General features: G+C 34.4%; 1 protein-coding gene across 3 annotated transcripts in view; it reads right to left on the bottom strand.

The window, feature by feature from the left end:
* PCDH11X (protocadherin 11 X-linked) overlaps nucleotides 1–25,229 on the bottom strand; it is a 515,112-nt gene that overhangs the window by 401,910 nt on the left and 87,973 nt on the right. Inside the window, exon 5 of one of the 3 annotated variants that reach the window (XM_074882811.1) lies at nucleotides 21,848–24,482. The exons of the other annotated variants lie outside the window; for them this stretch is intronic. Coding sequence (XP_074738912.1) covers nucleotides 24,477–24,482 — 6 coding nt within the window. The 3' untranslated portion in view covers nucleotides 21,848–24,476. Of the gene's footprint in view, nucleotides 1–21,847; nucleotides 24,483–25,229 lie in introns of those variants that run through there. 3 annotated transcript variants of the gene reach the window in all.

Raw genomic sequence — 25,229 nt, 5'->3', positions numbered from 1 at the left:
AGTGTCAGTATCTTTGAGCATATTGATTCATGGTCCCAAAAAATTCTCCTCCCCTCCTTTCTTTCTTGACTGCTGTATGACATACACATTACACTTGCTTAATTAAGGATGCCTCAACAATCATTAAAGGAAAATGTGTTCACAAAATCCAGACAGCTAAACAAACTGCAAAATAAAACTGATATATAAACTAATTTCAAAGTCAGAAAATATATGGTTAATTCCTTTGCCCAATCAAGTTTTGGTTAAATGACCCTGTTTGACAGAAAAACTAGCAGCTGCTTTCTGGTTTTAGTAAGATCATTAAAACCCCATTAGGTTATTTTTAACCTTGGTACAGAATACAATCACTTCATTTATTATTTTCCTGCCATCAGGGGCTAAATTCCCAAGTATATTTTCTAGACTATAGATATCATGACCAAGTATGTACATTCATTTCTGATTGTAGCTAAATCACACTGTTATATTGGAAACGTTTTGTTGAAATCATGCCAAGTTACGTCTGTGTTTATGTAAGTTACATGTACATTAGCATTCTGAAATTTGTCGGATGATTTCTGTGGAAGTAAATATATGAAACAGAATATATTTCTGCACATAATTGACAATATTAGATGATGTTAGCTATCATGCTTCATCTTTAAAATGTTGTATGAAAATTAACAAAGCCTCAAAACTTCACAGGAATTTGGGCAAGGACCGTTGGTGCAGTCACGGCCATGCACTCTGCATCACATATCCCTAGAGAGCATCCTTCTAACTGATGTAATCGGATACTGAGTATAGCTCCTGTTTCGAAGAACATACGGTGATAAAGAATTTATCAGCTTTCCTAACCCAGCAACACTCCTGCAAGCACCGATGGGGCAGGCCTCAGCTACGCTGCCCACTAAGAGGCAGAGATCAGCACCCTTGAACAACTCCGGTGTATGTCTGCCTGGTCTGAACGGAAGTCATGGAGGGGGGAGAGGGGGATTTGCTCATTGTGTACGGCTGAACTGTTCTTTTCTTTGTAGCCGAAATAAAAACTGATCTAGAGATTTCTCACTTGAGTGGTTGAGACATATTTTCCTGGGTTGACAGAATACAAGGCCAGTTTAAGAGATGTTCCCGCTTTTGTAATCACCATGTAATGTCACTACACTGCTACTCACTTTGAATTAAAATAACTGTTCATCTGTATTAATTTATGCTGGTGGATCATTTCAGTCCATCATTCCAGTCATGCGTTCCCCGTGTTCCACTGCACGCAGAGAAAGAAACTTGCGCTATCCCTTGTACGAGTAGGTCAGACATAGATTTGATTTTTTTCATCTGCCCTTAGGAACAGCTGAAATTGTGTTGCCTGTTCCAAATCCTATGAAAAAATGGTTGTGCATTTACTTTTTTTTTTCCCTACCTTAAGTGTATTTTAAGATATGGAATAACAACAAAACTCCTTACCTATGAGTATAGAGAATATCTCAGGTAGGACCCTCAAGCATCTTAACATATATGCTAGAATGCCAAACCATCCTTCACTTTACCCAAAGCATGACAGTAGACCTTCACTTCAGGTATCAAGCTACATGAAAGGACTGGGATCATGAGAGGCAACAGAAGCAGAATATGTCTTCTGGTGAAATTCTGTTTTTTCTGGGATATATAGTATGTTTCTGGAGTTCGTGACTCAAGGGTCACAAACAGCTGTCTGTCACACTTTAACATTCACAGTGTGCTCTCAGTAATCAGTGTATCTGACATCACTGAGACACGATCTTGAAATACCTCTCTGATATTCTTGATTTTGTGTGACTATTTGAACACAAATCCACAATGAAGGCTTTTTTTCCTACTTTTAATTAAGGTTTTTAATTCTGTCTATAACCACAGTTTTCCTAGATTATAAAACCTCAAACCAAATTGCATAGATACTATTCAACAGGAGTGGATGAACTTCGTGAAATAAAATCAAAGATGGAGATAAATCTATCCAGCTGCCACAGTGTACGCCTTATAAATACATGGATGGTATCTAATCATCATCTTTCTTTTATAACCAGGTAGGAAAAAACTGAACTTGGAGAATATCACTCAGCTGAGATTGAACCCTTTAGATTTATCTTAATTATGAAAATTTGACAGACACTATCTAACAATAAGTGCAAGTAGGACTGAAAATGCAAGTGATGGACTTCTCTGAATGAAGACCCTTACTTTTATCTGGCATCTTTCAGAGCCAAATGGCCAAATTTTGCATTACTGCTTAACATGCACTTCTATTATCTGTAGGAATATGAAATATTTAGAAAATGGGAAGGCAAACAGATTCAGATTCTGTTCTTTTTCATTTCTATTTCATTCTAAATAATGGCAGACTTCAATAAAATACCAAGCCTAAACATTTGTGGGGGAAGAGTAAATTTAATATATTCAGCAGTATCTGAGTGTGATTTATGATTAGCACATCTCAAAATTCTGTCCCCTTTTTTCTGAAAGGAGTTTATCATAGGTTCTTCAAGCCATAAAATTAGAACTCATCCTCATTTTTTTTGTCAGATGATTTTTTTCTCCCCTCTGTTCACCAAAGAAGCCCCAGCTACCTCTACCTAGTGCAAAAGGCTGTTACATAGCAAATACCTTTCACAGTTCCTTGGTCTTTGTTCTCAAATTAGAAATAAGTATCATATTCAAATTTTTTATACTTCAGTTATATTTTATATACTAACTTGCTACATTTGTTTTTACACCATTGTCTACAGTTTAGAGACAGAAAATGGTCTTTAAAGTCTGTAAACTGTCAAATCAGCCTTTGTTTTCTTTTTAATTACTTTCATTACAGCAGAAGGATTGAAGAACCCTAGCATACAAAGACATAAATTTGTATGTAAGCCTGGAGTATTTTATAAGAGTATCAGAAATATTTGCAGAAACTTCTTTCACATTTTACTAAACTTAGGCTACTCAATTGCCTAGATAATCCATAAAATATTGAATTGGATTTATTTCTTAAGGATCTCTGTTTTGACTGATGTAAAAGGAAAACTATACCACATAAATTCCTTATCAAGAGTATGAATGAGAGTTAAGAGAATTAGAAAAGTTAAGAAGCTTCTTGCGAGATAGCAGAAAAGTTGGTACATTTGATCCTGTTAGAAAGGTGAGAGAAATGCATATAATTAACCATTACTGAACTCATTAATGTTATAATCTTTTAAAGCTTAAAAATTTCAGAAAATATCTGCTTGGAATCTTATGGTGACCAATTACACCAAGCAAAGCATTTAGCAAAAGCCTCTTCCTGATGATAAATTGGAGTAATCATGAAATGAAGGTACAAGTTTAAAATAATTTCGTTGCTAAAAAAAGTTATTACTGCTGAGCAGTTGAATTTGCATGAGAAATTCCAGCTCTAAGAAAAAAAAAAAATAACAACATGACGTAACAACAACATAACACAGATGAGATGAAAACACTCTTCCATGTTACTGAGATAAATTAGGCGTAGTCAGCAACGTGCCTCAGCATATGGCTGACCTCACCTAGCTTTCATTGTGGTGAAACTAATACGCCCTTTTACTGTACTCTTACCTCAGGACAGCTTCTGTATATAAGTTAATTCAAGCAAGAAACATTTAGTAAAAAAGAGAATGCCTCTGATTTGGCTTCTAGGTGGTTGTGTCAACGGGCTTGTACTCCGTAACAGTTTCACATTCTCTACCTTACCCTTTATCAGGATTCATTTGTACGGCATTTAAGGACAGTAAGAAAAGGCTCTTTCAGTCCAAGCCAGGTTAGCCTAATCATTATTCAAACAAAACTCTAAAGAATACAGAACTGCAGGACTCTCCAAGTTCTTGCTTTGTAGGCATATAGATGCAGAGTGCTATAATATGGAAATAAGGGATTACAGATCTAGCAGAAGCAGAATGTAAGTGAAGCAGCTTCCGCTGTAACAGACACCTTCAAATTTTGTAAACTTCATTTATTTAGCTGGGCGCAACTTCAGGAAGTATGTAAGAACAAGAGGCAAGGGCAATCAAGTTGTTAGTACGGTATGTTAATTCCTAGTCCAGATCTCCTAAACCAGATTTCAATAAAGTTTTTCATCCTATTTTCTTCTAGATGGGTAAAGCCGAATATAATGAATTATTAGTACAGCTGTATGAACAAAAAGCAAAATCAGTCATAGTTCCGAAGCTTATAACCTTTCTTTCCAGGAAGATAAAGTTTGTTTTGAATGTCTGTATCAGAAAACATCCTGCACAAAGATATGTTGCTCATTCTCCAGTTACCATTACTTCTTCCAAGTCAAACCAAAGCAGAGATCCTCAGTGAAATCCACCATCTAATGGAGCATCATTTACACTACACAGTTAATTAAGAAGATTCTCTTTAGGCATAGTCAATCAGTACATATCTAATCCAGTCTCAGATCCTTTCTAGGTTTTGCTCTTGGTTTCCCTCTAATTAATGGGTCCCATCTGCTGGGAAAATTCTCCTACTACTTAATATCAACACCCATCAATCAATGTTCCTCTCTTTAAGAGGTTCCATCACAGGCTGCTAGGCTGGGTTTACAGCGTTTTATTAACTATTGTACAACATGAAAAAAAAATCCTCAAAAGAGAAAGTTTTAAAGATGTTTTATTTGGAGAGATTTTTTTTTTTAGCGAGATTCCTATACAGTACATACTCTGAGTTCTCTGGAGTGGTTCATTAGATTCATTTTGTTAAAAGGGCGATTTTTCTTAAACTGTGAATTGTTGAAGGATAATTAAAGAAAATTGTTTCAACTTAATAAAATCTTTTTGCTGGCCATCTAAGAATACTCAGATTTCTGAAGTGATATATTTCCTTTAAATAATGGATAGTTATGGATATTTAAGATAAATAATGAATAGTAAGGTTAGTCCCTAATATGTAGAACAAGAGGTCAATAATTCGCAATAGTTTGCAGCAGTAATTACTCAGAAATTTTTTTCAAAAAGCTTGCAGTGTCCTTGATATGGAAATATAGCTAATGGAGATTGAAGACTATTAAGCCAGAACATCTGTTCTAAATGTAGTCAGACTAATACCAATGGTTTCCAAATGGTGAGTTCTTACACCATCCAAACTAGGAAAATCTATGAATGTATTTATCAGACTGTAGGAAGTCACACTGTTCCAACTAAACTGTCACTAAGTTCTACTGTGAATAGGTTGGTAAACATACATGATAAAAAGTTCTTTTTTTCAGCAAATTTTGGGATGAGACTGAACAGACAGTGCTGCAAGTGAATGTTCCTCTATGTTTATCTACAGCACTGCAGATAAACAGATTAGCTGGCCAGTACACATTTCTTCTTGCATCCCACTGTGATTTAAGCCTGTCCTTACATTTAGACCTCCATAGTGAAAAGGGACACAGGACATTTTTCCAGTATATATAATAATGGGCAATGTCTCGAGTGAATCCTTGCTCTTTTTGTTTACTTGAGCAACATTTTATTTTAGTTAAATTTATGATTTCCTAGAAAAAGTTTATTAGATCATTATTTGTATTTGTCCTTTGTTGGGATGACTGGTGAGGGTGACCAGCAGAATCTACCAGCACATTAATCATCTGTCTTTATCATTTAAAGGGATATACATTGTAACATCCACTGCTAAAATGGACAACTTTTTTTCCTTCCCTTCCACTACTTCCTAGCAATCTCCCTTTCATGAAAAGAGAGTTCAGCTTGTCCTTCCTATGCTGACAGTTCCCTTCCTCTCCAAGTAGCAAGGTAATTGATCCATTACACTTCACTTGGATCAATCCACTGTCCCAGTCCTATCAAACCAGAGAGGTCTTGTTCAAACTTAGATTCATCCAGTCCTAATTCAACCTGTTGGTAAGAAAGAAACCCCCATAAACAGATGTACGTAGCAGTGGATTAACAAAGAGAAGCCTTGATTTTAACAGTTCTAATTTTTTAAACTTTTTTTTTCCTGTAGACATCTGTAAACAACCAGTGGAATAAATGTATGTGTACACATACATCTCTGATTATTCAAAACCAAAGTAATTTCTGCTTCAAATTTGAGAATGAAACTACAGTTTAATTTAACGTAATGCTAAGTTTAGCTTAATGTAATGCTTCTTTATACAGACACACAGAGAATTACCTGATTTGATATAATGTCATAAATGGTATAATTCTCAGTGTACTACATACCAGTTTGTCATGTGGCTAAAAAGATGTATCTCTAACCGGTACAGAACACTGAAAAATTAAGTACTTTAAAACAAATCAATATGCTATTAGATAAAAGAGTGACAGTAATGGAGTTACAGATAACTCCAGCCATTTCAATGACACTTGCCTTCACCCTTAACCTCCCTGTTTCATATTGGCTACCTTCTTAATGATAACCTGGAATGAAAACAGGATAAATGGAGTTTTGTAAAGCTTTGTGCGGTGACCTGACTGCTTCCCCAGAAGTCAATCGCTATGCTTCTGTACTGAAAGTGGAGTTACCCTGCATAGTTTTGAAAAGCCTGTCTCAAGCATGTACAGAAGTAAGAATTTCTGAAGAACAGGAACGATGTCATACTCTACCAGTGATGCTCAGCAGCTTCAACTCCTGAGCAAATGCACTCTCCTCTGAATTCACTGTAAGATATGAGTACTCATTCACTATGATAATCGAGTTCCAGTGTCTTGAGTCACTAAAAGTAGGTAATAGAGTGAGCTAAAAGCAGATAATGACCCACGATCCGGAACTTCAACAATTTACTAAAATTATTCTATTACTGTATCTTCACTTTTGTTTGTTGTTCAGTACTTGAGCTCATGCAAAGATGCTTGGTTTCATACAAAACTCCAAGCAAATTATTTCCTATAAAGCAGTAAAAACCTTTTGCCGCTGAACAAAGAAATAAAAGATGTCAAAACACAGTGAATGACAGATGATTATAAAATTTTAACCACAAAATTTTGGAGCTAAAATTAATACAGAAAGATAGAATGGAACAAACTGGTAGCAGAGACTACCACATTGATTCCAAGGCATGTGAAGAAACACACACAAAAAAATAATCTACAGCAGGGCACTGGGGGAAAAGATATCCCTATAACTATCCAATAATGAAAGAAAACTGGACATAACGAAAATGAATCTCCGTTAATATGATTTTCCAAAAGATCTTTTCTTTTTTTGTATTAAATTTCAACTCATACATCAAAGTTAGTGAGAACTGATTGGTTTGCTGCTAAAATGCTGCAGATTGCTTCTGAATGAAGAAAATTGTGTGGAACTGCAACGCATTTTTAAAGGTTAGCAAGACACCTTATGCTCTGATACTGTTTGTTCTTATTTCATAGTGCTTTTTCTCATGAGGTTTCATCTCCTTGTAGTTTTCTTACAATGCAAAGCTGTGAACAAATATAATGCAATACAATCTATAGTATCGCAAAGATGTCTTCATAGAATATTGTTCTACTTATTCGTTATTATACTTTTTTCTTGGTCTTTTATTGATACAATAAAAGCACATTATTTCTCCAAACTAGAAGAAAGCAAATGAGATGCAGCATCAAATAACTGTACCTTTGATTTTACATTAAAATAAATTCAAGATGTGGCCTTGAAGAATTAAATATTAGCCAAATAATAAACAGTAATAATAGAAGTTCTTTTTTTAAGGATTATCAAAATGCAGCCATCACAAATAACTTTTTGTAAAATTATCTTAACAGAAACTAGATCAAAAATATAGTTTGGGGTGTTTTTTCTACTCCTTAAATCTCACATGTGAGCATCAGGACTACTCAGGAAGATTCAGGTTTGAAACTTCTCCAGTCTGAAAACGTATCACAGTGTAAGAGCAGCTTTACCGTAACACTTTAACACATGTAAATACTGACATGACAGGAGCTGCACTTGTGCTAAAAATATAGTTCAGCTGTCAGATGCTAATTAGACATTGAAATCCTTCTGGACATCACAATGTGTTAATTACTATCACATGGGATGGCAGTTTATAAGAATTGGGATGTCTATCTCCAGCCACAGTAAAAGAGCAACAAGTTATTTTGATAAAAGGCAGAATTGTATTACAGTGGAGTTTAATTTCAGTTTTCCCACATCATAAGGTCCCTTTCAGCCCACACAGTACTCCTTCCAAAGGAAGGATAAAGTAAAAACTGATTAACACACTTCAAAATTCCTGGACTTTACCAAAAGCTGTGCAAAGCAACAAGTTTCTTCTGCTTCAAAAATCTCTGTGGCATTTTAGGATTTTCCAGATTTAATCTGGATAAAATCCTCTTCCTCAAAGTGTCCACTTCCCATCTTCCTATCACTCTACTTCCATCTTTTGCTCCTACACTTTTGCATAAAAATGTAACTGTGCTGCTCAGTTTTCCAAGGGTTTCTGGGAAGAGGAAATAGGCAACTGAATACAATGTTCTCCATTTACATCCCATCTCAGAATTGTTATACTAACAAATTATCATTCTTAGTCTGTTTTTTCCAAAAGCAGTCCTAGGCAGCATAACCCAAAGGGAACATGACCTCTTTAAAACCATTAACTCATTTTAGGCTTTGATAGTAGCACTGACATAGCAAAATATTTAAGTGTTTTCTGAAAACAAGTTCTCTACTGGACTGCTTCCCCCAAAGGTGTTTTGCTGCAAGTTACGAAGTAACAGTATAGGAAGACAGCTCGAGAAGACAGTGACTCTGACTTCTCTTACAACATGACATGAACTTTATCTTGTAATGATGTGTTGCCAAAGGAACTTACTAAACTGACTGATGCTTCATTGACTGAGCTCCATAGTGAGTACCCACAGAATGCAAAGTGAGTGGCATTTTCTCCAAAGGTTAGGTGCTATCAAAGGAAACAAAAACATGTATGTTGACACCTGTGAACTTTGCAAACAAGAAAGCGATTACACTATCCACACTGCCTGAAGACAACATTTCTCACTTTCTCCTCAGGCATGAGTTTTGGATTACTGGAATGTACCAGGATCCACTGCAGGTTGTCTGCTGGCAATATGGAGGCATGTGCTGATATATTAAATACATGTTCTCCAAAATTCTTGTTCTTTTTTTCTTTGAAAATATACTGGTAATAAATTATATGCCCAAATAAACAAGCCGAATGAATGCACTTGAATCTTTATCAGCTTATGGCAACGAGTAAAAGAGGTGAATAAGATTGATAGAAATACACATACCAAAATGATGTAGTGAAATTACTTCAAAGGTAAGAAATATAATCATTATAACTTACCATATAAAATGTTTATTCTATAAAAATAAGAGAAAATATCAGAGAATTTAATTTCTCTTTACACAGTAAAATTTACTAATATTTCAAACAACTTCTAACAACATACATGGAATAAGCACCCTAACATTAGAGTCAATGGAGGTTAAAATATCCGAGTACAATACTTCTACTCTGAAAACTCCTCTCTGCATTATCTATCACTTAATTACCTCAGCTCTTTCTAACAGAGAGTACATATGCCTACAGTACTGAAGGTCATAGCTTCAAAACGTTCTCAGCTTTGTAAGCCCAAGTTTTTAAAATTATTTTTGTATTAGATTGCAGAAATCATCTTACTCAGCTTTAGCTATCTAAAAGCTAAGTGTTCATATAGTTTCCTCCTACGGTCATAGAGGAAAGATAGTTACAGCGAGTGACTCATTACAGCTTATGTTGGGTATTGGAGACAGCTACAGCAGGTGATTCTCTAGGTGTGTCTCTCTTCCTTCACCTCCTACAGAAGAACTGAATTCCAACCTAAATCCTTAATAAAAAAATATTTCTGCTATGTTTATAGTCATTCAAAATGGAAACTATTATCACTTGGAAGAAAACACTATGAGATTCTGATGCCTGTCTTCCACATCAAGCATTACATAATACGAAGTGAATAAGGCTGTATGTGCTCTGCTTATTCTCTCTCCCCAGGCTTGTGCTTCAGCCCACTGACAGTCGAGTATCTAAGCCTGATACAACATATTTACTGATCCAGCATGTCAGCCAATCTGTTCTAAATTTGCAAAAGAGAATTAAGTAACCCAAAGATAGTAAAAAGCAAAGTAAAACATTACCTCATCACTTTTCAATATTTCTCCTACTAAAATATGTACAAAATGTTCACTGGTATCAGTCTAAGGGATTTAGCATGAACACTTCCTCAGTGAGATCATACCTACACCTGAATATGTCCCTGTACTTTGCATAAACACCCTGGTGTACAACCAATGCAGTCATAAATTGGAACTCTGTCTTTCATTAAGAAAACCCCATTCATCCTCAACAACACTCCAAACGCCAGGGCTATGAAATTCAGTTCTCTTTGATTTTCTCTGTCATTTACTTAGTAAAGAGGGGGTTCCCATTTCCATCCATCTGTTTTTGGATATCACCTCAAAATTTTATTACGTTATGTCCTATTGTTTCACCTTTCCTTCTCACTTTCCTCTTCTGGTTACAGCTGCGGTAGTGCTGACCTGGAAGGTTTTGCAGTTTGCATTTGTCTCTAATTCAATGGTTATCGGTTGATCTAGCTGCAACCATTTAAGCTGGATCAACCGGTCTCTTCCTTTCAAAAACAAAATTGCTATTAAGCTTTTCTGACCTTTTTTCTTTTTCTTCCAATCTCCTGCCACAGTATGGCTAAGACAAAAACAATTACGAAAAAGAAAAACCATACAAAGCCTACAACCACACAGAAGTCATGGAACAGAAACAGTGTAAGACAATCTTTCACAATCCCTGTGGAAGATTGCAATATGTTCAACTTGGGAACTCCCATCACATAACGTTTTTTTGACCAGTAGTGGAACATCCTGTTCCAGCTCCTCCCTTACTCCCTGTCCTGAATAACACCCTTAAAGTCAGTATCAGATATGTTATACTGCCAGATAAAACCAGAAATAAACAGAAACCAATTAAACAATTAACAACAGACTAATAACCCTCTTCTATCTTCAAAAAAAAAAAAAAAAGACAGTCCTGAACTATTATATGAAATTAGCACATGGCAACTTTTGATTCATTGTGTCCAATCTGATTTCTTCACTCATAGAACCTAGTACTTCTGAGGTGTGTAAATTAAAAGTGACTAGTCAGACGCTTTTTCCTCTAGAAATAATTCACAAAATAAATAGTTACATTGAAACCAATCCAAATATTACAGAACTCCTTTGGAATAACAGGCAATAGAGATTTACCCACAAGACATCCATTGTTAAATTCTAATTAATAGATTCTGTGAATATTCTGTATTTGAATATGAAAGAAGTGAGTCTAATTTTTAAATTAATTTTTGGATCAGATGAGAAGTGACTGAATACAAGGTTCACATTTCAGCACACAGAGTACTAGACTAAATACCTCCATTAAATCTAGATCTACATTCTTGACTTGCAGTCTTTAAACCTGCCTGATGGAAAATAAAGAATAAGTGGCATTTTTCATCAGGATTTTATCTTGATAAAAAGTCCTTTTTGCAGATATATTTGATATTCATTATGTTCCTGTAACAGCCTCTGCATCTCAAATGTTATCAAACCCTAGCAGAATCTTTTCATCTTAATAATACAAAAGCAGACTTTGTGTTCTCAACCCTGTTTTGTTCAGATTATCAATAGGAAAGGTTTGATTGACATAGGCAAAGGAAAAACAGTTTTGATTAAATCTGAGAGTTTTTATTTGGCCTGGTTTCACAGGGACAAAAGGTTACCTATCTGTTATGACATATGTCAGACTTCTGGCCATTAATTTTTATATAGACCATTTGACTATTATTTTCAGGAATAAGTGTAAGTAGCCTTTAAGTAAGTTCTGCATTTGTGGCTTTGACACATACCTTCAGTTCATCAAGCAGCCAGATTCAGTTTTCCACTTCATTTTCAAAGGGGACAGCAGTCAACAAGTTACTCAGCCCCTCAAAACAAAACTGACATGCGCTTGACATCACCCAAACCAGCTACAAGGGATTTCATCAAAACTTCTACTGTTTTTAATTTTATTTCCATGTTTTGTCCACTCTAATTATACCTAACTTTTGGAAGGTAAATGATTCATCGGCTTCTATAAAAATTTCCCATGATCTTTAAACATTTTTTTTTCCTATTACAGAATGGATAAACGTCAATCAGTTGCACCTATTGAAAACCGTGTAATTACTGTACTACAATATTTCCCTGTATTATTTGCAAACTATGCTCTAGGTTTGTATATTGCTCAAAAATAACTTTATTATAAATAAATCTAATGCACAGTAAAGACAAGTATCACTCATAAGTAAGAAACAATCAATAATCTGATAAAGTTTCAGTTACAACTAACATTTATATTTTGGACTTTATATTCATATAATATTCAAAATAGTTCACTGCTCTCTCATACAGTTTTCCCTTTTTTCTAAAATGTTAATTTTGAGTCCTTTCAATGCAGGATTAAAAACCACAGAATTAAGTTTTAAAGACAAGATCAGAAGATGTCACTAATCTTTTCAGAACAGGATACAAGTGCCTGTCATATATTTTTGTTACCAAAAATTCCAATATATAAAAAAATATATATATTTGCTCTACAAATAGTTTTTATTTCACTTACGAGAAAGACCTGCAATTAACTGAGTCATGTTGATAGTAAATTTCTTACCACAAGGTAAAGAGTTGACTCAGTTTCTCTTTTTTGCCTTTCGCACTTCTGCATTTTGAAACTTTTACTCAAGAGACTAAATTCTGGTTGTGACAACGATCTCTTCATGGGACTTTCAGAGAGCCGTACACTGTTGCTTCTTTGCTTTGCGCTTCTATTCAGGTAAATGGGAAAAACAGTAAGTCATTATGGAGAGTAAATACCTTACAAATATACAGCTAAAAGCTAAGTCAATATTAAGCCAGGCTACACATCATTCTATTGACATAAAGCCCACTAAATAATCTTAGCTGTCCACTGAAGAAAATCTCCTCTGAGGATGTCCAAATACTACAAAGTGCTGTGTAGATTCCTCCATCCATGCTATATCTAGCAGAGAAGGTACTGCACGGGGACCGTGCTGGACTAACACCATCAAGGAAATGTAAAGAGAATATAAAACCAGCTTTGGATTTATTCCTTCCCTTACTTTTCCCTGACCAGTTCCTCAACAGATTTGGGTGCTCAGAGTCATTTAGTCCCAGGTTTTAGCATTTTCTCCTTCCTTAATTTTAGATACAGGGGTGCAGTTTACGAATGCAGTTTTACGAATGAAATTCAATTTGAACTATATTTAAATGGAAACAAAATATATCCTGTAAGTATTAGTTGTAAAAATATTTCAGAGTTTTTGAGGAAAACATTTTACTCTTTCATCAGAAATTTTGAACAGTAAGTTTGGAGTTTCAATGCAAAAAAATAAGAGAAAAATAGTATATTAAAAAAAATTGCCTAAAGTTAAATTCATTAAGTGACAAAAGAGATGTTTGAAAAACATTGAGTTAGACACAGCCATTCAACTGTAAAAGCATAAAAAATTATCTAGTCACAAAAGAGGCATCAACAATGTGAATTCCATCCTACAAAAGATCATAAAAAATATTTGATTTAGTCAGCTTTATATTTTTTCCCATTTGAATATAAATAAAACACGTCTAATATAATTTTAAAATGTAATACTTTCCCCCCCTTCTTAAATATAAATACGCTTATTCCTAAAGGGACTTTGTACGACACAGGGAAGAGTTTTAACCTAGAACATACTAACTTTCATCGAAATATTCTCTACTTTGCCGCTGAGAAAGAACAAACCCTTAAAACTTTTGATGTGTAAAAATGGATTGAGGATGCTGAATCTGATTGCGGATTGTTGATTCTGATTTCACTGAAGTAGTGAATGTCCTCTGAAAATAAATCTCCAAAGGAGATTTGTTTTTTCCATGATAAAATTTTAGATTCTCCCATCTATCTCAAGAAGAATGATGTTCTACATGAGTAAGATTATTGCAGTTCATTCTGTGAAATTCCACAGTTATCATATCCTCATGTGAATTTAATAAAGCTTAGCCTTAGCTGCTCTTGAACAGCAGCCAAGCATTTGATTTGTTCTATTTCATTTTATTCATTTATATGCATCTTGCTACCATCTGGAATCGTAAAAACAAACAGTTCAAGCAGTTAATGTGTTAAAAAGGGGCAATGAAATAATGAAATATTCTCTTCCAATCCCCCCACCCCACTTACTCTGTTTCTTTCATATCCATTTCAGAACTCATGTTGCCATTTCCTAATTCCAAAAAGACTTTCTGTAAGAGGATTGTCAGGACAGATGTTGGAACCCTTACACAACTGAGCACGTGCTGTCTTACCCATGTTCAGTGTTTCAAAGCCAAAATACTGTAACTAATAAATCATGCTTGGTAGCTGAAAGCAAACAGACAATTGCACCATCGTACATCTTGTATACAGAAAACACTAAAAGAATACTTTGCCCTCCAATTACATTTTCTTTTTAATTGCTATTGACAGAAATATTCTGTCATTTCTATCTGCTTTTAACATCCAACCTTCACAATAAACTTCTGAAAAGGTGTGGTTCACTCATTACTCTGTGAGTGAAACAATCAAAACTATGCCAACTTACTGGTGTTTTCACTAGTAAAACTAGATGCAATCCAAATGAAAACTCTCAACACATTTATAAAATAAAGACGAATACAAAAGTTGATGAGCCATACAAGTGAGCAGAAAACAGTGTTCTTTTGGGCTTTACCCTGAAAATGCATATGAATAGATACATCTAAAATATTTATATTTATAAGTAAATTGAATTAATTTGGGTATTGTGCATATAAGTAGGTAATCCATAAAAACAATTGAGATTCTGATTTCCACTGAGACACCTACATAAACTTGAGGATCCAGAAATATTAAACATTTGTATTGATATAGGAATGTATTAATCTCAGAGAATTCTGAGAGGTTCCCAGAGGATTCTCGGAGGATCCCAGAAATAGGCTGAATAGGAAAAAGTACTTTCTTGGAAGTCTTGACGTGGCAAAGGGTAAAATTCTCCCAAATATGCTTGGTTTTCAGCATTAGTTTAAAATTCATTTGTTTGAATATTCACAGATTCTGTATTAGCAATAATATGGAGCAACGCAAAATAAATATTGTGATGATGCCACATACTACTGTATGCATTAAAACAGTGCAAAAGACATGAAGATTGAAAAAGATGAAGACGTGTTTGCTGAATCATGACAAGACAGCTGAAGACTGTTCGGTATCTAGAAGTGAAGAGGAAGATGGAGACACAGACAAAAGCGAGACTGTGATTAAGAAAATAACTTATCCTGCAGCTTCTTCATGGGAAGTGATTCAGTCTTCTCATTCAAAATGAAGCAATTTTCAATATAGGAAGGAAGGAAAAAAGAAATAAAGACCACCTGAATAAGTGAGGCCTCACTAGAGCTGACTGGAAATTTTCACCATATCCCATCATGACTTTTTCAACTGGGAAGCCACAGAACAAGCTTATTGTATGAGAGCTCGCAGTACAATCACTCTAAGTACGACTGAGCATGGATGCTGTCTGTGATACAATGCACACTTTTGTCAAAGAAACAAAGAGATATGACTGAAAGAAAACGAACGTGTGATCTGCTTTAATGACTTCTGTTCAAAACAGACTTTCCTGGATTTTCTCTAAGGCCCTAGAAAAGGTTTCACTGGTACTCAAGTACTTCAAATCAATCTGTAAAGTATATACATGGTCCTTCAGTAGAAATTAAACACAAGGAAAATTCCAATTAAGACAAGGAAAAAATTTTCACCATGGGGGTAGTCAAATAGGAACTAGTGTTTCAGGAAAGTTTTGAATCTCCACCTTTACACATACTCAAAAGTCAACTGCACAAGGTCCACATCAAACTGATCTAAATTAGCCTAGTTTTGAGCACGGTGATTGTACTAGGTGACTTCCACAGGTCCCTCTGAAACTGAATTACTCTATGATTCCATGATCTGTAATCTTTAAGAACTCTGATATAACAAATAGCATATCCTAAATGGTTATAATAGATTGTCAAAGAAGATTTATACATCTGACATTAATTCCTTTGGTTATTATCACTTTTGTCAAATGTCAAGAGCAAGAATTTACGAACGTCTGGACCGTTACACAAAAATACTCACCATAGTTTCAATATATTAATATAAAAATAGGAAAACATAAATAAGACAATCCTAAACCCTCTATTAGAGATCAGAAAACAAGAATCTCATGGTGTTAGACCTTACAAGCATTCCTTTAAAGGATGAACAGGGTATGAAGCAACTTGAGTTAAGAAGCTGGCCAAAGAAATAATACACAGAAGTGATCTTACAATAAATCTGATGAAAAAAGGGAATTGAATCAGCAAAGATCACTTATCAGGCATTACTTCACAACTTTGGCGACACAAGGGCCAAAGAATGTTACTACTTAAAATGTATTCAACACATACTTAGAAGTTATTATCTTTGAATTAGTAAGTGTGAAGGAATCCTCAAGCCTAACGTTTTCAAAAATAGTAGGTTTGATGATTGCCCCATGTGTATGTAAACACCATTCCCTTTATCCCTGTTTTTTAATTAGTCACAATGTCATCTTGTTAGATTAAAATAAAAATCTACTTTGGGCCATCCAAAAATGTTCAGCTGTGCTACTAAACAGCAAGAAATATCTTAGAATACTCCCTTATAGAGAAAGTGAGAATTTTAAAAGTATTAGAAAATAACCTTATTTTTGTGTATATATCTATGTATAAACATCTATTAAAAATTTAAAATATTTAGTGTGAAGAGAACGATCCACATAGAAGCTTTTATCTTACTTCAATGTGTCTAATGGGACATACTTCTGAAAAGTATTAGATACCTGTATTTGGAAGAGTAGCTTACTGCTATTTTGAGGGAGGAAAAAGGATTTTCTTGCACAATTTGTGGTAAATCCATTGTTCCCACTCAGTTCCAAAAAATACAGATCAAGCTGTCTCAGCATGGACTGTAGAACAGTGAATACAACAATGCTGATCACTGCTGCTACTAACAGTATCAGACATACCTTTACTAGTGCCAGCAGCTCTCAGCTGCAGCTCTCACCAAGTTCTGAGGTTAACATGAGTTAGGAGATACACTTCTCCTATAAATTGCAGTGGTTTTGGTTTCTAACTTTGAAATCAATAGCAATCAAAATCTCAGCAGGTTGTAGAAGCTACTGCCTCCCTTCTACTAAGTTTGAGAACATAATCTAATGTTTTCCTCCTCTCAAAGTTTTGTTTACAAATATACTAATTCAAAATAGAAAAGCACTTTCCCAGCTTCAGTTGGATTCATTGGTATGTTTGCTATAGATAGTTTCATGTTAACGCCACCAAAACCAGATGCTTTTGAAAGCAGAAGGTAGAAGTTAGAAAATGATTCTGCTTTCATAGTGCATAATTCTAAATATCTATACCTATATGTTTATGTAATTTCAATAACTGGATACTTGCAAACAGAACTACTTGCTTTCTCTTTTTTACTATATTTCAGGAAATAAAATGCAACAGAGTTAGAATACAGTTCAGTGCTATACAAAAACTATAATTTTAACTCAGGTAAGTTTAAAAATGGAAAAAAGGTTAATCAGACCATAAACTTTTTGTACCATCCTTAAGAACTGAAATAGTTTCATCCAGTTAAAATAGCAAAGAAAACTTTACCATATGCTTTTCAAGTCTAAGTTGCATTTCTTTGTCAAGAGATTAGTTTTCAAAGGGAGGGAAACATCTAACAATCAAAAAAAGTCCGTCAAAAATACAATTAAGACATCTTACCTTACAATCATGATAAACCTGATACGAATCAGATCTTTCATCTCAGATATGAACACATATCCATGTGTTCACATACATTCAAAGTTAGCAAGTAACATTGTGCTACTTTTATCCATAATAATAAATCCACACTAATCCAATTTAAAAAGTATGCCAGAATGTGATTCAAAACTACATCTGCAAAGAGCTCTGATGTGGCACTTCAGATTTTGATAGAGCTATCTCACCACAATAAAAATTATACATTAACAAGATCTTCCTTTTCTCTCATCCCTTTCTATCCTAATACCACCTAGGTCCTGCACATGATCATGACCTTATTTGTACAGACCCTGGCAACTTTGGTTGATACGTAATCACAAAAGATATACAGCACTGAGTAGCTGAGACACAGATATTTTTCATTTATCTTAGCAGTTGAGATCATAAAAATCACCTTATCAACAAATCAATTTGAAAATATAGAATACTTTGACCGTTCATCCCCCCCAAAAATAAGACCATCATATTATATCTGTGTAAACCAAAAATGTCCTCTTAACTAAAGTCTAGTACAGCTCCAACAATGGCATGCTCCCAAAGAAACGGAAGTTTTGGTATACCATACAACGATGTAACATAATTCTCTAAAATTAACAAAATACTCAGATTTATTCCTACTTTATAAGAAGCTGTTTTGTAAGTCCCACTTCTGCCAGAAAATACTGAGCTCTTATTTTGTATTTAGTTTCAATTAATTTATATTTTAAAATTTAAACTATTTAAACTGTTATTTAACACAAAATAACAGCTAAAGAGCTTGTGATATTATTTGATTAGAATAAGAGGATTTTTTCTTTTACCGAATTGCTTCTGCCCATAAATTATGTCTAAGTCATGGAAGGCATGTGTGTTCCTGAATGTTTGCAATTACTGAAACACTCTAAAAGTTCAGGGGAAAGGAGGTTCCAAATTCCATTCACCTGTCTGAGGTATCTCTTTCTGTGGGTCATTTGCTTATCTGAAACACACATGCACTAGTGTCTGGGTAAGACCAGAATTTGTCCCCTATTGTTTTCTTTTTAGCAGAAGAGGAAGAGAGAAAGTAAAGAAAGAGAGAAAGGGTGAGAGAGGGGGCAAGGAAGAAAGGGAGAGAGAGAAAGAAAAGAAAAAAGGAAGAATCAGATGGTTTAGACATGGATTTAGGAAAAGTATTTTTGTGGGGGAAAGTCTATGATTGGAGTCTTTCAGATCCATATTAGTGTCAGCGTGTCTATATCCCTGCAACTTGTTTGCTATTGATGCACACAGATAAAAGAAAACTTTTTGTACTGCCTAGACAATAGAAAGGAGGAAATTCTTTTGAGGAAAGGTCTTGGATTCAAATTTCATGTCAGACTCTGGTGATCATATCAAGAACAAAGTCAAACAACATCACAGCTCAGAAGGAAACTGAGACCATAAGCAAAGGGCAGCTCATCCACCTGACGACCATAGATACCTTCTCTTAGCAGAGAAAGCATGAAAACTATGCCGAGAAAACAGATTGAAATTCAGCTCATAATTCTTAGCTCCAACTCAGTGATGGGAAATCAAACCTCATATCTTTGATATCATCATTCAGTTTTTATTAGAAATAAATTATTTGAGCTTTAATGAACACCTTCCATAGAAATAAAAAACATACTAAATACAAATGAATAAAATCTATTTAAAAGATTGCAGAAAGTCAGTAGAACCCCTGAAAAATTTTTGGTAACACACTTACTAAATATCCATCTGTATGAATATAAATAACTGAACTTGATTTACATGTGTCTATTTATGAAATAAGCAGAGGCTCACAATTTGGAGGAAATACAGAAACATGTTCATGACATTTTCACTGGCAAGATTTAAGAGAATGAGTCTATATAATAGAAAAAATAGTATTTTATAATAGTGGGAGACAGTACTGGAACGAGTAAAAGGGAAATAGAGAAAGAAAAGGAACTGAAATTCAAAACTGTACTTATCATATTGTATCCTAACCTCTGAGTTATCAAGAGTCACTTTCTAATATAGTAGGAACCCAGTAAATTCTCAGAAGGGAAGACCGACCTTTCCAAATCTCAACATAACGTGGTAAAATGAAAACCTTAGTGCTTAGCTGTCTTTTATAGCAAGATATATTGGGTACTGAGATAGGCACATATCTACAGTTTTATTCTATGTAATATATACTGCCTATAAACTTTGCTAATTGAATATGTGATAAATGCGTTTATACACCCTCATGCTCTTTCTTTATATGTACATGCACACAAAATACATACATACACAGATATATATATAAAAGCACTATATATCTCTCTCTCTAGCTCTAAACACTGTATAAACACTCACACATACATGTAAACATTGTTAGGGGATGTGCAACTCTTGGAATTCCCGCTTAGACCAGATTTCTTTGAAGAAAATGTAGACAAAAGAAATGTACTGCTAAGGAGCATGAGGTTTTGAAAGAAGCATATTTCTTTAGATAGATTACTAGTAACCTTTATGGTACTTCAGGTGTGGTAAAGTTATTTTAATAATTCTAGCTCCTAATCACTGTAAAAAATATCAGTATATGTATAAATCTGATGGTATGCATGCATTAAGCAAACAGACCAGAGGTGTATTTAAAAACAGTGCTTCTCCAGAAGGTATACAAACATAATCTTCAAACATAATTTATTTTAGAAATAGATAAATAAGACATAAAAGGAACAGTGCTCGGTAATTCAATACGAAAGCAAAAATATATATTGAAAAATATTTGTTAAAAAGATTTTACAAATAATACTTAAGACCAGGATAGACCATAAATATATGTTTATGGTAAAATGGGAAATTACTGGAAATGTGTAACAAAAAACCCCCGCAGCATTACAGTTTGCATTAAAAAAATAGTTCCATTTACATCAGAAACCAACTTTGTTCCTGACAGCACCCTACCGCCCTTCAGCAGTCCTCCTCTCAATTAAATTCAGAAGGATTTAAATCCTCCAAAGACCAATATATTTTCTGATACAACAGGCAGCTTTCACCCAAACTGCAGACAGCGTGCCATAGCTTTTCCTTGGAGTGACTCACTCGATATCAGGGCACGGCTGAGATCGAGTGGCACTGAGCTTTGGTAGACACACACCCATATGAAACCCCGGCACTGACAATGACACACAGGATGCGGAACAGCAAATCTGAGAGCCATCTTCGGCTGCTGGCATTGTAGGGCTAGAAGAAGCAATGCGATGAATTTACTCTGTTAAAACTGGCAACAAATAAAGAACTATTCTTTTTGCTGAGCCACACATAGCACCGTAACTAACCAAAACCAGACTCTAGGACTTTATCTCTGGACACAGACCTGTCTGCGCTGGTGACAGGGGTGGCAATGTGCACCAGATAAAAGGATGAATCTGTTGAGAGGTTTAGTGAGACGATCGTGAGTTTTTCAGTTTCAAAACCAGCATTTGGTCAACTCAGTGATTTTTGCTTAGTTTACTCTGACTTCTATGCAGTCAGAAAATACTATTTCTGTAGGTGAAAACATTTGAGAAACAGAGTTGGTTTTGACAACATACACCTAGCTTTGACTCAGGATGGTAATACTAATTTTAAAAAAAACCCTAACAAAACTAAATATGGGATTTTTTGAGTGGCCTCCATTTAGCCTTCACATCGTTGAAAAGTGCAGAAATTGATACTTGGCACACATACATATTTGGTCAGCAGACGTAGGCTTCCATGAGACTTTCAGGAACCCATTTAACCATCAGAAGGAAATGAGCTCTCTAAACAAGTCTTATGTCAGTCTATGAAAGAATAACTTCTTAAGAAGTGACACTTAGATGTAAGAAAACAAAAACTGAAGCAGAGGAAACCCATGAAACTGAACCGCTTAAGAGGTTGCTGGCTTTTCCTAGGGGAAATTTACATTTAGAGGGTTATTATATTTGGCTGTCCTGACTCATGAGAACTAGAAGAGAGAGATTACCGATTTGGACCAATAATCCAACCATTTGATGTACCTTTATTTCATACATGTAACTTTTTTAACGTTTAAAATCATCCTATATTCTTTTATAATTATTTATTGATAGTCTAGAATGGTATGACCAGTGAAATACTAGGAAAAGGTAGACCTTCAGCTAGGTTAAAAGCAAAATAATTAAGACTCTCATGAAAATATTTTTCTCTCCAAGCACGTAACTGGCATATTTAAATTAGAAAGGTACTTATCAAAGGTTCTCTCCATACTCAGTGTGAGAAAGTAGGTACTTCTAGAGGGCATGCAGTCCTAAAATCAAAATACCCTGCTATAGTGTATCTATACCTTTTCACTACCAGAGAAAAAAACTGAGGGCAGCTATAAATCCACTTGAGATGACTAAATTACATGTTTGATGTTAGATTAAATTAACGTAGTCCAGCATCTCAACTCAGTATCCCTCAATTAAGAAAAAAAAGTTTCAATGTAACATTGAAATTATTTGGTGTTTTTCTTAATCAAACATTAATTTTATGTATAAGAGTTTTCTCATCCAAGGAAATCCAACCTAATTACCATAAGAACAGAAATTAAAAGATTCAAAGAAACCGAAGAAAAAACAGAAATTGAAAGTCTGTGAAATCCTACTATCTTCCTGACAAACAACTCTACTAGGCCAAAGGGTTATTACTCTTAACAAGTATCTTTGAATGTTTCCCATCACCCACCTATGAAGCACACAAGCAAGCAATTGTAACAGCAATAGGCAGGACCAACCTTTGTTACACTAAACAACACTTCTTGAATAATTACTTACTATGTCAGGAATGAACTTTCAACCCAAAGCAACTGGCTGAATTGTGGCATTGAGTCAATAAATATCATTACTGTATGTCTAACCACTGGAAGTGTTGGTTTTTTTAGTTTGAATCATAAATGCTGCAAGGGTGTGATAAATAGCAAAAGCAAAAACTGTCTTACAGACACATAAACTTCTTCCCAAGAAAATGATTTCATTATCGGAAATGTAAAATCTTCTATAACAGTCATAGCTATAATTATGCAATACAATATGCTAAATTACAATACGTACTTCATTATTAATAGAATTTATTTTACAGATCAAATAGCCAAATACACATTTTTAAAAGAGCCAGATAGCAAATGTGGAGAAAACTATAGGCAACAGTCATGGTAGACATTCTCCAGTCCAAGAACTGAGGCAACGTGATTATTAAGTACAAGCCTATAAATATTTTTACATCAAACATACAGTAATGTGTAAGAATTCCATGTTGTAGTCTAATTCATGAATCATTAATAAGTTTTTCTTTAAAAGAAAGTTATATATACTGTATACATCCCAGTTAAAAGCAGTGTCTGTATTTCATTTTATTCTAGCAAACTAATATTACATGTCTTCATATAAGTGCAGAAAACAGGGTTCTTTATACTCCTTTGCTTCCTAAGAGATTTTGCATTGTATATGAAATTCTAATATTATAGATGATACATATTAAGCATTACTCCCTAAATCATGAGGCAATATACAAGAACTTGCAACCAACCTGTAAACAAAGCTATGATATTCAAATTTTATTTTTAAAATGAGTTGTGCTAAATAAAAAATTGTAATGTAAAAAATTTAAGGGTTTTTTTTTTTTAAAAGTTAATTATATAGCAAAATAATTTGGGAAAAAAAACAACAGTAGGCCATTTTTTTCCCAAGTGCTGGCTAACAGTGAAAAAATTATGTATGCTCTTTCCTGTTTTATCACACTGAAAACCAAGCCACTGGATTTATGACTTCTTTTTTTAAGTAAAAGTACTTCAAAAGGTTAAATGTATGCCACCTGTTACACAGACATTATCTAGACTTCAGCAAGCAAAATGCAAATTAAATTTTATTTTTAAAACTTAAGTGAATACTTTCCAGTTATTTAAAAGGTGATAATTTATTACAAAATGTTGTGGATAAGAAAGCCAGAAGTACTCATTTTTCACTACTACTATTGTGCCTATAAAATGAGAAAGCAGTGATTTGATCACTTCTATTTATGATCCATAGCAGCAATATCATCATTAAAAATATTATGGAATAGATATAAATAACACTTAATTCTTAACATGTATAATGGTGCTATAAGTGACAATTCATTTTTCTTTTAAATGCAGGGAGTATAAAGAACTTTACATTCTCTTTTTAATGTATGAATAAAGTTTATTGCTCCCTTTTAATATATTTATAGAAACAAAACTCCTAATTGTTTCAACTAAAATAAATAAGGAAAAAATCTGGGACAAGAAGATGATTACAAGCAAAATAGATTTACCATAATCACCAACTGTGAAGAAGGATGGGTCACATTACTTTTTTCTTAGCAAAACTACGTTATAGAACACTATAGCACAATGTACTAAAATTTCTTTGTCTTTTCTTTTTAAAAAATTCTTGCCCTTGATACCTTTCAGTAGGGCAGCTTGAACAGTTCATCGTCACTTCCAAACCCCTCTGGAGATCAGACGATAAATTTCTTCGGCAATCAGAGACAGGACAAAGGGCTTTCTCGTGCTATTTCCTTGTTTTCATGTTTGCTGGCTTAACATCATTGTGTACACGTACGACTTCAGTATATAACATCAGATGCGATGACGTTCAGAGCTGGCAAACAGAGAAACAGCATGAGAAAAGCCCTTTCCTGCATAATTTTCCCCATATATTGTAAAGTTTGTTTCCAAATTTCTACTATGTCAAGCACTGTCTGGTCTGAGAAGTACTGAACTACTGCGGTTCTAAGTAACCAACCATTTCTGCTGTGTGTGTTTTCAGGTTTCTATACACAAGCAATGATCGGCACACATCTATATACACATAACAAAAATGCTGAAACAGAAGGAGCCACAGAAATAGCTTCTATGTACGTTATTCTAGGTTTCTTACTAATTTTTTCTGCTTTATCAGCTTGAAACCCCAAGTGCTGTTGCAAGATTACAGCTATCAGAAGACTACCATACTATCTAGAACATGTTCTACAGACTTTTAGCACACTGCATTCAAGAGCATCGTTCCTAAGAGCATAAAATACTTTGATTTGAAGAGTTATTTTGCATTTTTAATCTACATTTATCATCAGCGTTAAGAGTCCTAAATCTTCACAGAAATTAAGTCATTCTGATCAATTATTTCACAGGAAAGAAAGCACTATCAATACCACAGTCACCAAGACACTAGCCACTGACTGGTCAGGAAATTGCTATCAACTGCAGATTATTGAGTGCAACACCTTCTGGGAGAGAATAGGAAAAGAGAGAAGTGTGAAAATTAAACTGCAGTTGCAGACAACTTCATTTCTGGCAATGGTTTATAGCTATAGGTCATTTAAAAAAACCAAAACAAAACAAAGTTGGA

This window comes from Strix uralensis, chromosome 13 (assembly GCF_047716275.1).
Source record: "Strix uralensis isolate ZFMK-TIS-50842 chromosome 13, bStrUra1, whole genome shotgun sequence".
NCBI lineage: Eukaryota > Metazoa > Chordata > Aves > Strigiformes > Strigidae > Strix > Strix uralensis.
This window is presented reverse-complemented; position numbering and strand designations above follow the sequence as displayed.